General features: G+C 42.0%; 1 protein-coding gene across 1 annotated transcript in view; it reads right to left on the bottom strand.

Annotated features, from left to right (window-relative positions):
* PREX2 (phosphatidylinositol-3,4,5-trisphosphate dependent Rac exchange factor 2) overlaps positions 1 to 17931 on the bottom strand; it is a 436082-nt gene that overhangs the window by 215638 nt on the left and 202513 nt on the right. The window contains exons 15-18 of the mRNA XM_077492842.1: positions 17608 to 17680; positions 14434 to 14576; positions 12834 to 12926; positions 8327 to 8475 (exon numbers count right to left, since the gene is read on the bottom strand). Of these exons, the coding sequence (XP_077348968.1) occupies positions 8327 to 8475; positions 12834 to 12926; positions 14434 to 14576; positions 17608 to 17680 (458 nt within the window). The remainder of the gene's footprint in view (positions 1 to 8326; positions 8476 to 12833; positions 12927 to 14433; positions 14577 to 17607; positions 17681 to 17931) is intronic.

The following is a 17931-nucleotide window of genomic DNA, read 5'->3' as shown; positions in this document are numbered from 1 at the left end:
TTTTTTTTTGGAGAACAAAAATTTTGATTCAGCAGAGGGTGTGTTGAAACACTCCATAGAGACCACGACCTTCACACAACCCTACCTCTTTAAAAAAAGAATGCTGGCAATGAAACATAAGCAGAGAAAAATGTGTCCGGGCCTGGTATGGTCATTAGGGGAACCCCACACCAAAATATAAAAGAAAACTGGCGTGGGATTCCCCCCCAAAATCCATACCAGACCCTTATCCGATCAGGCAGCCCGTCAGGTCAGGAAAGGCTCACTCGTTTCTCCCTCCCCCTCCTGAACCATACCAGGCCACATGCCCTCAATATGGGGGTGTGCTTTGGGGCAGGATCAGGGCAAGCTATTCCTCACACAGAATTTGAATTGGCAGATCATTTTTCAACCAATTTAAATGCTAATCTTTCTGAAAATGTTGAATTCCTTAGACAATTAAGAAACAAAACAAAATTTAATGAAAATGAAACAAAAAAAAAACAGTTTTTTTTCTGTTCCTCACATGTCTAATTAGGGGTGGAGAGCTGCTGTTTCAGCAGAAAAAAAGCGACAAAAATGCTTGTAAAATGCTCAATTCACATCTTTTCAGCCTTTTATATTGAAGTCTATGGGACCAAAAACGCTTGAAATCTGTCAAAAAGAAGTTCATGTACTTTTTTTGAGCGACAGGTGTTTTGCTTCAGGGGACAGAACGCCAACAACAGGGGCCATTTAAATGAATGGGATTTGGCTTGTTGGGCGTTCTTGAGCTTCACAGCTGAGCAATTTTCAAGCTGAAAATCGCTTGGATGTGAACGGGGGCCTAAAGCTTACAGCAAATGTTTTTTAATTCTGCCCCATAAAACACACACTAATTGAATTATTATATAATAGATCTGACAGATTATGGCATCGATGTAGCTCAATCATCTATGTCCATTGTTGTAGCATTTAGGATAGAACCTTGCCTATCTAGTTGCTTTTGTAATGACACAACAGCAGGTTGTACAGTGTCAGAGATCAGGTCACAACTCCAAACTCATTTGCTTTTTTTGCTATTTAGGACATCTTCATCAGGCTAATTCTGATATTTGTGATACTTATTTCCACTTATGATTCCTCATACCCATGTCTGGGGTAGGCAGTCCCAGAATTGCCATGCAAGGATTCATCAGGTAGTGGGGAATTGTGACTCTGTTGTAGTCTGCACAAATGATACCAGTTATGAAGTCGCCAGGGCCAGCGCTACCACTAGGCACTGCTGCCTAAGGGCACCTGGCCGCTTATTTCCCTCCACGTCTGCAGGCTGCAGCGTGTAACTATGCATGTAACACCATGTAACTAACTCAGTCTCAGGCAGCTCCTCCATCCGACTGGTAGTGCAATTAGAAGCGCAGGACTGGAGCCTGCGCTAGGGAAAGCAGAGCTGATGCTTCATGTATAGTGCCGCCTCCTGTCACATGGGCAGGGCAAATTGGGTGGAGTCAGGGGTGGAGCCAATGGGGTGGAAATATGAGGTTTCGCCTAGGGTGTCAAAAATGCTTGCACCAGCCCTGGACGTCGCTGTTTTGCAAAAGTATTCTTCTCTCATGGACTTTACTAGTAATTATTTAAAATCTTTGGCACCACTTCTGCTTTTATTGTAGCCCATTTTTGTGGCTCGGATGATAGTGGAATTGATGTTGCTTTGCTTGGGAGAATTGGCTTAGGAGCTCTCATCTCACATGTCCACCATTGGCACCACCAGGCCACAAACCCACCTTTAGGTTTTCAATGAAGCCTTGCTATCAAATCTGAGAGTACTGGGATTTTGTTTGTTTAGGAAAAAATCCATAATCATGTGTGCTCTATCAGCTTGTCAGAGAGAGTGCGGGCACATTCGCAAACTCTCTTTCACAGGAAGTCCATGTATGGAAGTTCATGTGCAGCACAAGATATGGTGGTGATCTCAGGTATGCTGACTGTGGATGGCTGCTGGCTCATAACAAGCTAGAAGGGGAACTGTAGAATGCAAGGCACAAAGGAAAGCAGAGCCATCTAAGTGCAGCAACACTAAAACATTTTATTTCAAGACAGACAAATGGGAACTCACAGGATCAAAAATATGTCAGTGCATGTGGGATAATATAAGAGGTTCATCCACTCCTGGGAGAAGGCGGTCAGCTCACAGATGGAGAAGCAGCTGGTGATCCAGCTGCGCTGGTGGCTCCTAGTGCTTCCAGGCACTCAGAACAGCTCAGGGGTGGTGGTACACGTCACTTCCGGTTGAAGAGAGAGTGGGGAGGAGTGCGCGTTCAGAACATGCGTGCTCCTTCATCAGGCAAAACCAGAAGTGACGTGTACCCTGAGTGCCCCGAGCCATTCCAAGTGCCTGGAAGTGCTGGGACCAGCACAGCCGGATCACCAGCTGCCTTTCTATCTGCAAACTGACTGCCTATCCCCAGGAGTGGATGATCATCTTATATTATCCCACATGTGTTGACATATCTATGATCCTGTGAGTTCCCATTTGTCTGTCTTAAAATAAAATGTTTTAATTTTGCTGCACTTAGATGCCGCTGCTCTCCTTTGTATTTTGTTTAACTACTTCCGGACCACCCACTGCACATATACTGTGGCAAGGCGACCTGGCTGCGCAAAACACGTACCTGCTCGTTGTCCCCCCCCCCTCATGTGGGCGCACATGCCGCCAGTGACCTGCTACCGATGTGATTGAACACAGAGGATGCCAATCAGCCGAGCCGGCGGCTGAGATGGCCACCCGCAATTGTTTTTGGCATTGACAGAATGGAGGTCTGCCTATGTAAACATGGCAGACCGTCGTTCGGTCAGACGGGGAGAGAGGGATCTGTGATTCCTACTAATTAGGAACACAGATCTCTCTCTTTATGCAGTATCAGCATCCCCCACACAGTTAGAAAACACTCCCAGGGAACACATTTAACCCTTTGATTGCTCCTGATGTTAACCCCTTCCCTGCCAGTGTCATTTATAGTGTCAGTGCATTTTTTTTAGCACCGTTCACTGTATTGGTGTCACTGGTCCCCAAAAAGTGTCACTTAGTGTTCAATTTGTCTGCCGCAATGTCGCAGTCCCGTTAAAAATCGCTGATCGCCGCAATTACTAGTAAAAAATGTAAAAAAATAAAAAAGTCCCTAAATCTATCACATAGATTGTAGACAAGATAACTTTTGTGCAAACCAATCAATCTATGCTAATTAGGATTGTTTTTTTTGGCTATGTTTTATAGCAAAAAGTAAAAAATATAATTTTTTTTTCAAACTTATTTAAAGCACAAAAAATAAAAACCGCAGAAGTGATCTTTTACCACCAAAAGAAAGCTCTATTTGTGGGAAAATATGGACATCAATTTTGTTTGTGTACAATGTCGCACAGCCGCACAATTGTCAGTTAAAGTACCGTAGTGCCATAACACAAAAAACGGCCTGGTCTTTAAGGGGGGTGAATCCTTCCGGGGCTGAAGTGGTTAAATGGTGATTTGGTCTTTTTTTTAACCAAGAAATGGTTTTGCATCTAAACTTTTGACATGAACAGCTGATTTTTATATTGGAAAAAAACAAAAACAAGAGTACGACTCACGCACTCTGCGGCTCACCATATAATGATTATATAGCTGTATTAATTCTTAGCATAAGACTTCCATCTGCCCAACATGAGTCCCTGAAGCATGGAAACACTGCATCCAATTATGATTCACTGTGGGAAGCAGCATCTGACCTTCCTTATAGCAGCTTTTCTGTTGCTGAGACTTTAAACCAAGCAAAACTTTTAAGCAAATTCTACACTATGGCATTGTTCCCTCACCAATAAACTATTCACGAAACATTAGAAATGAACTGTGCTATTTTAAACAATTACACAATATCAGTAACTTGCCCACCACTTAATCTGTTAAACACATGCATTGTAATGCCAAAGTTCTATGGTTTTGAAGTAACGCAAACAGACTTTCCAGTAACTCTTGCCAGGGAGCTGTAATAACCATGAAAGCCTATGTGACTGCTAAAGAGTCCAGAATACGGGGGAGAGGCAGGGTCGTATTAAAAATGAAGCAAGAGGTATACTCTATCTCCAATTGCGCTGGGATAGGGATAAGAAACCAAAAGGACACTCATTTTAAAAATGCATACTTTTAATTATCAAATACATAAGGTCATTGTTGATATGTATACTATACCGTGTAGCCTTGCTTATGATCTTAAAGCATATGATAAGCTAAAATAAGAAAATGAAAAATCCAGTACATCTCTAAAATACATTATATTATCAAAAGTATTGGACGCCTGCCTTTACACGCACATGGACTTTAGCCCCCTGGAAGATTTTAAACCCCTTCCTGACCAGAGCACTTTTTGCGATTCTGCACTGCGCCGCTTTAACTGACAACTGCGTGGTCGTGCGACGTTGCACCCAAACAAAATTGACGTCCTTTTTTTCCCACAAATACAGCTTTCTTTTGGTGGTATTTGATCACCTCTGCGTTTTTCATTTTTTGCGCTATAAACAAAAAAAAAGTGATAATTTGAAAAAAAGCTATATTTTTTACTTTTTGCTATAATAAATATCTCCCCCCCCCCCAAAAAAAAATGAAAAAATAATTATATATATATATATATATATATATATATTATATATATATAAAAAAAACATTTTTTTTCCTCAGTTTAGGTTGATATGTATTCTTCTATATATTTTTGTAGAAAAAAAAATCGCAAGAAGCGTATATTGATTGGTTTGCATGCAAGTTATAGTGTCTACAAAATAGGGGATCGTTTTATGGCATTTTTATTATTCTTTTTTTTTTTTACTAGTAATGGCGGTGATCTGCGATTTTTATGGTTACTGCGGCATTATGGCGGACACATCGGACACTTTTGACACTATTTTGGGGCCACTGTCACTTATACAGCGGTCAATGCTATAAAAATGCACTGATTACTGTGTAAATCACACTGGCAGGGAAGGGGTTTACCACTAGGGGGCGATCAGGGGGTTAAGTGTGTCCTAGGGAGTGATTCGAACTGTGGGGGGGCAGGCTTCAACTCACATGACAACGATCACTGCTCCCGATGACAGGGAGCAGTGATCTTTGTCATGTCACAAGGAAGAACGGGGAAATGCCTTGTTTACATAGGCACTTCCCCCGTTTTGTGGCTCCGTGATACACGATCGCCGGGAGACCGGCAGACATCGAGTCCGCTGGTTCCGCGGGCGTGGTCACGCTGTACAAGGTAGGTGCACGCACGTGCTTGCTAGCACTGCCAATTAAAGGGGATGTACAGGTACGACCATTTGCCCACTGCTGCCATTGTGCCGTTGAATATCGGCGTGCAGTGGTCGGCAATTAGTTAATAGCATCCCAGTCTTAGTCCGTAGGGTTCAATATTGAGTTGGCCCGCCCTTTGCAGCTATAACAGCTTCAACTCTTCTGGGAAGGCTTTACACAAGGTTTAGGAGTGTGTCTATGGGAATGTTTGATCATTCTTCGAGAAGCGCATTTGTGAGTGTAGGCACTGATGTTGGACCAGAAGACCTGGCCCACAGTCTCCTCTCTAATTCATCCCAAAGGTGGGACTCTGTCAGGCCAGTCAAGTTCCACCCCAAACTTGCTTATTCATGTCTTTATGGACCTTGCTTTATGCACTGGTCCAAATCATTTGGTGGAGAGGAGATTATGGTGTGGGGTTGTTTTTCGGGGGTTGGGCTTGCCCCCTTAGTTTCAGTGAAGGAAACTCTTAAGGCGTCAGCATAGCAAGACATTTTAGACAATTTCATGCTTCCAACTTTGTGGGAACAGTTTGGGGATGACCCCTTCCTGTTCCAACATGACTGCGCAGCAGTGCACAAAGCAAGGTCCATAAAGACATGGATGAGCGAGTTTGCAGTGGAGGAACTTGATTGGCCTGACGCCAACCTGATAGAACACCTTTGGGATGAATTTGAGAGGGGACTGTGAGCCAGGCCTTCTCGTCCAACATCATTGCCTGACCTCACAAATGCACTTCTGGAAGAATGGTCAAACATTCCCATAGACACACTCCTAAACCTTGTGGACAGCCTTCCCAAAAGAGTATAAGCTGTTATAGCTGCAAAGGGTGGGCCAACTCAATATTGAATTCTACGGACTAAGACTGGCAATAAAGTCCATGTGCGTGTAAAGGCAGATATCCCAATACTTTTGACAATATAGTGTACATTTCTGTGCGTTTTATCCCTTTAACGACACCAGAAGTACAGAATAATAAATAATTATCTGTCAGAAATGCACTTTGCTTCTAAATCCTTTTATAGGCTGACAACACATAGCATGTTTGTGGACAGAATGGTGTCACACCTGCCTAGAGTATTTTGCTAAACTCATCAACCACCCACAGTCTCAGATCTGTACACCAAAAAGGCTAATCATTCCGTAGTCCATGATAAGAACAGGGAGGGATAATCAGACTCTCCGAGGACAGCTCTGAATTTCTGACAACTTCAAAAGGTATTGTTTTGCACTTAACAAACAGATATAACACATGGGGGGTTATTTATTAAAGGAAAATTCACTTTGCACTGAAAGTGCACTTGGAAGTAAAGTCTCTGTAGATCCGAGGGGGACATGCAAGGAAAATAAAAAACAGAATTTTAGTTTGTACATGATTGGATGATAAAATCAGCAGAGCTTCCCCTCATTTCAGATCTACCCCTTAGATTTAGAGCGACTGCACTTCCAAGTGCACTTGCAGTGCAAAGTGGATTTGCCTTTCGTAAATAACCCCCAATGTTTCCAATGGTATCTTTACCAGACCAAACAGGAGCAGATAAGAGAAGTTTTACATCATAAATCAATATCTGACAATGTGACAAGTCTCTAAGAACCTATGATATTTTCTCAAGAATGCTAGTCTCACAAGGTTTATGCCAAGTGTTTGAAATAGAAAATTCAATGTACTTGCTTTATATTAGTATTGTTGATTTTTGCCCTGTGCCCACTTATGTCTTAAAGCGGAGTTCCATCCTAAAAAACAATTTCCCATTAAAAGACTCCTTTTAACCTAGAAACAAACATTTGGAGGTAAAAATCTTGTTGCTATGTAGTCCACATGATCTGCCACTTCCTGGTCCTCGTGACTTCCTCCCTCGCCTGAGTCTGTTGGCAGTACTGTGTTCAAAAATCGCACCGCCGTGGAATCGCACCGCCATTGAATTGCGCATGCGCAAGATCTAGAGGTGCATGCTGGTTACCCAGCATGCACCTTTCAATGCTATTCCAGGAAGCGATCTCCATTGGGCTTCACATGCCCAATCTCATGATGGAAATGGCCACAAACGGAGGCATCAAAGCGAACAGTAAGAAATTAAAATTTTTAACAATCGATCAAGATCAATGTATACTCTTTTTGAAATTTCATTAGCAATAATGCTAGGATACAAAAAAAAAATTTTTTTCCACCGGAACTCTGTTTTAAAGTGGAAATAAACTGCCAGATGCACGGGGGATTAAATTCTTGCCCCAATGTGCATGTATGCACAGCATGCTTGCACATTATGGAAGACTTACCTGTAAGTTTGCCCTCCCTCATTGCTCCTTCCACCCCCCAAAAAAAGCTATAAAAAAGTATTTTTTTTTTTATGGCAGAATAGACATTTTTATTATTCTTTCTTTTTTTTTTTTTTTTTTACTAGTAATGGCGGTGATCTGCAATTTTTATGGTGGCTGCGACATTATGGCGAAAAAGCTCTACCTTCTAGCATTCTTTTAAAATTCAGTTGCACTTTAAAGTGGTCCAGGGAAGAGAGTGCCACTGTTTCCTCCATGTCCAGTAAGGAGAGGGAGAGTGGAGAAAGCCTCTGCTCCCGGGTGCAGCACTGGATTGAGATGGGGCTCTAATAAGTATAAGGGGGGGGGCTGGACAAAAAAGTTTTTTTTTTTTTTTTTTTTTTTTTTTACCTTAATGTGCGGAATGCATTAAGAAAAAAAGCTTTCTACCCTTTCAACCACATTAAATTATTTTCCTACTCAGGTTAATTTAACATTTTGCACAGATACATTAAAATAACCTTTGAAATGAAATCCAAGGTGTAACTAAGATCTTTGATGTGACTCTTTCCACGTTTGGAAATTGGTTAAGCTCTGGAGTCAGCTGTTGAACTATTATTTGTTTATTTACGCTTTGATGACTTATTGTGTCATGTATATTCTGATGCGATATCTACTCCATTGCCTGTATTTTTATGTATGATTACTTTACCTTAATAAAATTTTGTGGAAAAAAAAAAAAAGAAATCCAAGGTGTGTCTCATCTGTCTCTTAATATAGAAAAGATGGGGGGTGACTTACTCTCTGGGTTTTGTGCTCATGAGAATCCTCAGAGGTTTTCTGCTGTTTAAGCAAGTCCTCAGAAAACAATCCACTTCATGGAACGGCCTCAGGAAAACAAGGTCACCGTTTACAGCGTAGATTTTTTTCCCGATTGCCATTCCTGACAACTGGAAGCAAAGAGGACAGAAATAGTTCTTTTACTTCACAATAATAAAAAAAAAGGGTTCAATGTGTTACAACAACAAAATACTGCAGCTGTGAATTCCCTGCTACATTAAGCAAGATAATTGCTGTTACACTTCAAGATTTTTCTCTTATTGAACAGCGCAATAAATTTGAACTGATAAGCTGGATAAGATGAAATATAGCTGGTTTCTACTGAATGGGAAAATATGAATCATTTACAAAATAGGCAAAATTCATTTCTGATTAGTTTATATGTTCAGAGGATGTAAATTATTCTGAGATGGAAATCTCTAAATGGTAGACAGTTTTTGCTTACTAAGCACGGTTCCTCAGACAAACATCTGTGGCTTGTTTAGGCCCCTTCCACATGGGACAGGCTAAATCTTTAAATGGTAGACATTTTTTGTTTACTAAGAATGGTTCCTCAGACAAACATCTATGGCTAGTTTAGGCCCCTTGTTTAGACCCCTTCCACACCGGCCAGACAAAGTCTCAAAATAGTAGACATTTTTGTTTACCAGGCTTGGTTCCTCAGACAAACATCTGTGGCTAGTTCAGTCCCTTTCTTTAGGCCCCTTCCACATGGGGCAGGCAAAATCTCTAAATGGTAGACATTTTTTGTTTACTAAGAATGGTTCCTCAGACAAACATCTATGGCTAGTTTAGGCCCCTTGTTTAGACCCCTTCCACACCGGCCAGGCAAAGTCTCAAAATAGTAGACATTTTTGTTTACTAAGAATGGTTCCTCAGACAAACATCTGTGGCTAGTTTAGACCCCTTCTTTAGGCCCCTTCCACACGGGGCACGCAAAATCTCTAAATGGTAGACATTTTTTGTTTAATAAGCACGGTTCCTCAGACAAGCATCTGTGGCTAGTTTAGGCCCCTTGTTTAGGCCCCTTCCACACAGGGCAGGTGAAATCTATAAATGGTAGACATTTTTTGTTTACTAATAATGGTTCCTTAGACAAACATCTGTGGCTAGTTTAGTCCCCTTCTTTAGGCCCCTTCCACAGGGGGCAGGCAAAATCTCAAAATGGTAGACATTTTTTGTTTACTAAGAATGGTTCCTCAGACAAACATCTGTGGCTAGTTTAGGCCCCTTGTTTAGGCCCCTTCCACACAGGGCAGGTGAAATCTATAAATGGTAGCCATTTTTTGTTTACTAACAATGGTTCCTCAGACAAATATCTATTGCTAGTTTAGTCCCCTTCCACACGGGGAAGACTCCATTGGAGTCCACCTACTCAGCAGGGAATCTGTCCACTGATCCTCACTGAACAGGCAGATAACTGGTCCATGTTTACTCCGCTTATGCAGAACGAACAAAGACACAGCCAGCTCTCCTTTATGTGAAGTCAGGTGTTAACAGACCTCCTGTCCATTTACACCCAACTGCCATCTGATCAACCAGACAGATAGGGAACGGATCACTATCCATCTGTTTTCAGCGACTAGGATTGGATGTCAGCGGGTGCAAACGGACACACGTCCGTTGACTCCCGCTGCTCCATAGAGAAGACTATAGGGTCCGATCAGGTCCACCTGAAAAACTGACAGATGGACCCCATCAGTCTGCTAATGTAAGATACGTTGGGGCTACACTAACAGCAATTTCCAGCGCTGCCCCAACACATAAACAAAGCAGACTGCTTTGGGGTTGACTTACTAAAACTAAAGAGTGTGAAATCTGGTACAGCTCTGCATAGAAACCAGTCATCTTCCAGTTTTTTTTTGGTCACAGCTTAATGGAACAAGCTGAAGTTAGAAGCTGAATGGCTACCAATTTGACACGCTACACGTTCCTGCTTTTACGCTTCCTGTATGTTCCTGGATGTTTTGGCAGCCACCATCCTTTAATGTGAATTGCTTTGTTTAGAGCCGGTTCACACAGCAGGCGATGCGAGGCGACACGACTCGCCTCGCCTCGCTCTCGCAAGTCGCCCCCGTTCTGTACAATGGAACCGTTCTGAGAGGAGCGACTCGAGTCGCTCCGACTCAGAAAAAAGGTTCCTGTACTACTTTTGGGCGACCTCGGGGCGACTTGCATTGACTTCTATACAGAAGTCATTTGCAAGTCGCCGCTGAGGCCGCGGCAGGTCGCGGCGAGGCAAGTCGGAGTCGCCTCGCCTCGCCTGCTGTGTGAACCGGCCCTTACTCTGGATACATGTAAGTGTAATACTTTTTAATAAATTCAATTCCTTGAGAGGTTTTACACTATCTAGCGTTTTTTCTATTTATCTGGAATTTGGCTATTTGGATGCTTTGAGAGATGAGTTTTCAGATATTCTGGGATTGATCCTGATGTGGTTCCCTTTTATATCCCCTATCGATGACCAGTGCTGGGGATTATAAACGTCTAGCCTGTTTGACCCTTCATAAAAAAGGTTCCAAGCTCTTTGGTAAGAGTCCATTTTCAACTATGGTGGTGGTATACTCACCTGGTGGGGGATTTGGATTTGTTTCATCTACAGTAGTGTCACAGATTCAAATACATATGGAATTAATGGTCCATCTGAGAGATTGTTATTCATTTTGGACTACAGTGTATTTATTGTTTCATTTATATTTGTATTCCCACATTTTTCTATTAGCGCACATTGTTATTTACCAATGCAACACATATTGCAATCATATTGCAATGTTACCGGGATAGATATAACTGTATTGAAATGCCACTGGTCAAATTTCTGATAAAAATAAAAAATTATTATGCCAGGATCAGTGCACTGCAGCTGTGTTTCCCAGCACACACCAGTAGCCTTGTATTTAGTATGGCTCACTGGTGTGAACGAGTCCTGTAACTCATTGCAATACGTGAGCACTGCAACATATTGGGGGGGACTAATTGGCTAATTATTTTTAGTAAAAATACATTGTAATCATTTATGAAACATTTGGTCTGCTGGGTTTGCTGGTTAAGTTGGCCACACACTATACAATTTTCTTGTACAACTTTCCTTTAGATTGACCAAAACCATATAATATGAGATCAAATCTAAAAATAAACACTTTCAAATTGTATACAATCAGGCAGGCCCTTGCACTACATAGTTGAAGGTAATTCTAAAGGAAATTGAACAACAAAAATTGTAAAATGTGTCAAACGTTTCTTTTTTGCTCAAATGGGAATCAGTGCTATGCTCCATTCTCTTGACAGCTCAACAGTAAATCAACATACAAAGGAGACTGCACCATCTGCTTTACAATTTTTCATATAGTACCAGGAAAAGAGATGGAGCCTGTATATAAAGAGTATCATCATTCGTAAATGCTAGGACAACGTGGGCTGTAAATACATCTCTTACTCCACTGTAGCTGACCACACACATTTCACCCTCAAAGTACAATCTGCTTAATGCCGCATACACACGATCAGACTATCCGGTGGACTTAGTCTGGCGGGCAAACCGCCGTAAAGTCTGTTGGACTGTCCGAACGAGCAGACCTGCCCAAACGCGTGACTTTTCCGGCGGACTAGGTCTTTTAAAATGACTTTTGAAATGAACAGACTTGCCCATTCACCTGTGAAAAAAATGTAAAAAAAAACACAACACACAAGGGTTAAAAATAGTTTAGTTTATTGCACAGCTCCGGGGGTCTTCTTCTGTCTTGGGGGTCTTCTTGCCGGACTCCTCCGCTATCTTCTGCTAGCTCTTTTACTAGCGGAGGAGCCCGGCTTTCTTCTTCGTCGCCGCCCTCTTCTTCTGACTTTGGGGTCTTGTCCCCCTCTTCGGGGGTCTTGTCCCCCTCTTCGGTTCTTCTTGCCTGGCCTCCGCACCTTCTTCTAGCTCTTTTACAAGCGGTGGCCTGGTCTTCTATCACTGCCGGGGCCTGGTACGGCTCAGGAGGGGGGCGGCTCACTCGTCCCCATCCACTTTACTGACCAGCCATGTTGTGTGCTCGGATAAGGGTCTGATATGGACCTGGGGGGTCCCCCACGCCGTTTTTTTTGGCGTAGGGCTTCCCCTTTAACTCCATACCAGGTGACGGGGCCAGTGACGCTTCCTTCGCTGGTCCTAGCTACCTGGAGCCGCTCTCAAAATGAACTAACTTTTCTCCGTGCGGAAAAAGTCTGTTCATTTCAAAAGTACAGCGGACTAGCACACACACGGCCGTATTGTCCGCCGCATATTTTGGTGCAAAACTACTTTCTTAGTCTGACTGACTGTTGGCTAAAAAAAATCCGCCGGAGCCCACATTTGAGTCCGCCGGACTTTTCCACCAGATTGTTTGATCGTGTATACGCGGCATAAGAGTAACCAAAACTATAAATATATTTACCAAGTAAAGAATCAAACATTCTATAGAAATTTTAAAAATGTAAAGTACCATGTTACCTCAGCATTAGATCCTCGTTCAATGTATTTTACTATAGGTACTTTATTTTTATCCTCCAAGCCAAAGCCATAGCTTCCATCACTGGGCTTTATCTGCAAAACAACAAATATCATTGTTTTTTCGTTGTAATAGAAGCAGGCATATCTATGGATAATAAAGTTACCAGCAGACAAAGATGCACACATCTAGTCAAAATGACGTACAGCCGCCCTAGATTGCTCATTAAACAGCCATATTCAGTAAGACATGTACTTAATAATAGTACCTTAATAAATGCATAACACTATGGGGGTTATTTTCAAAAGTGCAAACTACAAGTGCACTTGGAAGTGCAGTCGCTGTAAATCTGAGGGGTAGATCTGAAATGAGGGGAAGCTCTGCTGAATTTATCATCCAATCATGTGCAAGCTAAAATACTGTTTTTTATTTTCCTTGCATGTTCCCCTCGGATCCACAGTGACTGCACTTCCAAGTGCACTTTCAGTGGAAGTTCAAGTGCAGTAGTACAAAGTGGATTTGCCTTTAGTAACTAACCCCCTAGGTTTGACTGTTTGCGCTCCAGTTGTCCATCAATTATCATTTGAATCTGTCGGCTATTTACCAGTGACATGCAACTCACATTGTTGCTCAGCCCCCCCCCCCCCCCCCCCCCCAAAATGCTATCTATGTCACTCTTGTGATTGCAAAGCCTGACTTGGAAACACTTCGTATGTGCCCTGATATTGTCAAACACATAAGTAGCACAAGCGGGAAAGAGTGAGCAGGGAAATGCCTTGACATTCTAGGCTGTGAGGCTGTGTGTTTCTACTGATGGACACAATGTAGAGAGACAAAGGGTCAAGTGCCTGCATGCAAGAGTGACTCCATTAAACACTCTACAAGAGAAAGGTGCCACAGTGAAACAGGAAACAAGACACAGTGGCCGTGGGACTAGCTTCAGCTGAGACATGGATTAAAAGGTAAAGAAGTTGCATACCCACTAAGTGATTAAATCGACTGCTGAAAGGTTAATGTTATCAAACTGAAGGGTTAATACCACGTTAAAGTATTATTGATCCAGTTGTTTATTTGCATCTCAACATGTGTTAGAAGCATGTACTTAAAGTGATTGTAAAGGTTTGTTTTTCTTTTTTTTTTTTTAGATAACAAACATGTTATAATTACCTGCTCTGAGCAAAGGTTTTGCACAGAGCAGCCCCGATCCTCCTCTTCTGGGGTGCCCTGGTGGCAGCACTCCTGGCCCGTCCTCTTCATCTCACGATTTCCGCTGCTGCGTTCATTGGCACAGATAGCAGGACTCAGACCCGCCCCCCGCTCTTGTGTCACTGGATTTGATTGACAGCAGCGGGAGCCAATGGCTCCTGCTGCTATCAATCTGTCCAGTGAAGACAGAGAGTGCCTGGAGCTGCTTGGCTTATGCTAGAACAAATGAGTTCAGGTAAGAAAAAGGGGGGGGGGGGGGCTCTGGGGGGCAGCTGCAGCACAGAAGTATGCATTAAGGTGAAAAACCTTGAGACTTTACAACCCCTTTAACATCTACGCACTCCTAACTTTCCCCAACTAAAACCGGATAGCTCAGATTGCAATGTGAGTACTTACCAAGAGAGATTTAGCAATAACATTCTCCACAATCTTTAGGTCATGTTTCATGAGTCTGTGCTTCATATTGGAACCCTCCATTTCCTCATCCGAGAAGAATCGAAACAACAGAGGCTCATCTTTGAACTCACTCTTCTCCAATACTGAAAAGGTGTAGATGGGGGAAATTAAACAGAAACCATTGTAACATGTAGCCAGCTAGTAATTGTGTAGGATAATATTTAAATAGAAATGTTCAGAACATTCTGACCTAATTAAAAAAGCAAAAACCACTGAAAAAAACCACACAGATGCACACACACACACACACACCTCAACACGTACTAGGTAGAACTTCTACATAGCCATGGATCTGCTATACCAGTGATGGCGAAACCTTGGCACCCCAGATGTTTTGGAACTACATTTCCCATGATGCTCGGGCACTCGGCAGTGTAGTGGAGCATCATGGGAAATGTAGTTCCAAAACATCTGGGGTGCCAAGGTTCGCCATCACTGTGCTATACCTTTTTAAGTCTTAAGAAAATAGCAAGGCTTCTACATCTGACTTCTTTTGAAAATGCTGTTAGCATGACTGTCATGCTGATAACAAAGGCTTTAATACTTTCTGAGTCACACTGAAGTAGAATAAGTATGGAAATCAGATGTCCTGATTTCATTTGTGGTATGCATGCTTCAGGTATCAAAATGTTAAAAACAGGGAAAGTCATACAACTAGCATTTTTTTGAAGGATGGGTGCAATGTACCCCCCCCCCCCCCATATATTTATTTTAAATCCACTTGGACAGCCACCCTAAACCTGGCCAAATATGGTCTCCTTTTATCCTGACATTTCGGCAATGATACAGCAGAGAAGAAATGTGGGGTCTCCATATCACCGGCCATCACGTTTGACACAGTTTTTTCTTTTTGGTGGTCTACAAGAAATCTTGTGCCATTAATATTTTATTGGGTTGGCAGTTACATCATTTCTTTTTAGAAATACATTGCAATTAGAATGCTTTATTTTAGTTTCATTGGATATATAAAACCTGTTTTGTTGGACATCTTTGCCTGTCTATTTAAGAACAAATAACAATAAATTTGCCGATTTCAGGTATTGGGGTCTGGGCATGAGGAACAAAAATGTAATTCCTCGCACTCCACTATTAAAGAGGCGTTAAAACCAGAGGTGTCAAAATGGCTTCAATATAGACTGGGCTCCGTATGGTAAGGAATAATCCTCACATCTGATTCTCCACTGCTTTAAACCCATTCTTCTGGGAGTCTTTGAAATCACAAAAAATTCTCTTGCTAGTTTTCATAAATGGTACCAATGGAATGGCAAAACTAATGAGCAATGGAGGTTTTCATCTCATGCAGCCCTTGTTTTCTCCCAAGATGTCGACCAGCAGTGGCATATTTTTAAACTTAAGGTAGTTAGAACTGTAGCACATCCATCCAGATATAAAGGTATCCTTTGAATACTATGATATCTGTATATAATATATCAGGATATACAGAATTAAAATTCAATAAAACATGTGCATTTAGATGTATTTACCACCAAGTTTTTGGCTACCCATTTATGATGGTGACATCTACCCCCCAAAGCTTTCCATGTTGAAGGAGTGCACATATTAAAACCAACATAAAATTATTTTTTAAGACTATATAATCTGCTTTAATTATAACTTGTAAGTATTTATACACCTTGCTTTAATTATTACCTTGTACACCAAATTTACTGACATGGAAAATATATTAACATCTAAAGTAGCATGTTCAAGGTTGGATTTCCATTATGAAGCCTGTAAACACACAACTTCTGGCACCCTAACCAACACCCCTCTTTTAAGGTTAATCTTAGAACATTTTCATTAAATGTTCCTAACAAGGCTTATAATATTGTGAGAGTGTGTAATTAAAGTTATATAAGATGAATGTATATCTACTGATGATAATGATAAAAAAAAAAATGGCAACTAGTATTGATACATAGACAAGGTTCTTCTTTGCCTCTGCCACCCATAAACACAGGCCTATTGTGTCTATTAGTAAATGTGTATCCCACCACACTGCATTTGCTTTAACCACTTGCAGACCGGACAATTTTGCTGGTCAAAGACCAGACCACTTTTTGCGATTCGGCACTGCGTCGCTTTAACTGACAATTGCGCTGTCGTGCGACGTGGCTCCCAAACAAAATTGACGTCCTTTTTTTCCCACAAATAGAGCTTTCTTTTGGTGGTATTTAATCACCCCTGCGGTTTTTATTTTTTGCGCTATAAACAAAAATAGAGCGTCAATTTTGAAAAAAATGCATTATTTTTTACTTTTTGCTATAATAAATATCCCCCAAAAATATATAAAAAAACATTTTTTCCCTCAGTTTAGGCCGATACGTATTCTTCTACATATTTTTGGTAAAAAAAAAATCGCAATAAGCGATTATTGATTGATTTGCGCAAAAGTTATAGCGTTTACAAAATAGGGATAGTTTTATAGCATTTTTATTAATAATTTTTTATTATTTTCTTTTTTTTACTAGTAATGGCGGCGATCAGCGATTTTTATTGTGACTGCGACATTGTGGGGGACCGATAGGACATTTTTGACACATTTTTGGGACCATTGTCATTTATACAGTAATCACTGCTATATAAGTGCAGTGATTCCTGTGTAAATGACACTGGCAGTGAAGGGGTTAACCAGTGGGTGGCAGTGTAGGGGTTAAGTGTTCCTAGGGGTGTGTTACTAACTGTGGGGGGGTTGGGCTTTCATTTAGTGAACACTGATCTCTGCTCCAATCACATGGAGCAGAGATCAGCGTCACTAGTTGCTAGGCAGAATGGAGAAATGCTGTTTACTCGGCATTTCCTCCATTCGGCCGCTCCGTGAGACGATCGCGGGGATGCCCGCGGCGATCGAGTCCGCGGGTCCGCGACCGGACTCACGGGGGTCCCGACCAGCGCGGGAGCGCGCCGCCGGCGGCGCGCTCCCGATGGCAGGGCGGCATTGAATATTGGATGTACCTGTACGCCAATATGCCTGCCCGTGCCATTCTGTCGACGTACATCGTCGTGCGCTGGTCGGGAAGTGGTTAATCCATGTAGAGTATTGCCTCATAATTCAGCTGCTTTACATTCTGCATTGTACAATTAAGATATACCAAAATAAATCCATTGTCATACCATGATGCATGAATCCATTGTCACATAGTGCCACACCAAGAATGATGGCTTCTTCTCTTGTCCGGCAGTCTCCCTGCAATAATTCATACATAATAACAGTAACTGATATATTTAGCATGCAGCTATCTAAAAATGGAAACAGCCGTCAGGTGATCGGGAGGGCCAATCACAGCGCCCATATCCGATCTCTGCTCAGCTGGATCCTGTGATCACAATGATCACAGGATCGAGCTGTAGTGCACCTCGTGGCCGCACTGTGAGCACTGGTTCTGAGGGACGTTCCTGAACGTCCACTCAGAACAAAAAAAGGACCACCCAGCCGTT

The sequence above is a fragment of the Lithobates pipiens genome, unplaced genomic scaffold (genome assembly GCF_037356315.1).
Source record: "Lithobates pipiens isolate NorthernLeopardFrog02 unplaced genomic scaffold, aLitPip1_a1.2 Scaffold_19, whole genome shotgun sequence".
Lineage (NCBI taxonomy): Eukaryota > Metazoa > Chordata > Amphibia > Anura > Ranidae > Lithobates > Lithobates pipiens.
Note: the sequence above shows the minus strand (reverse complement) of the source record. Positions and strands in the feature narration are given on the sequence as shown.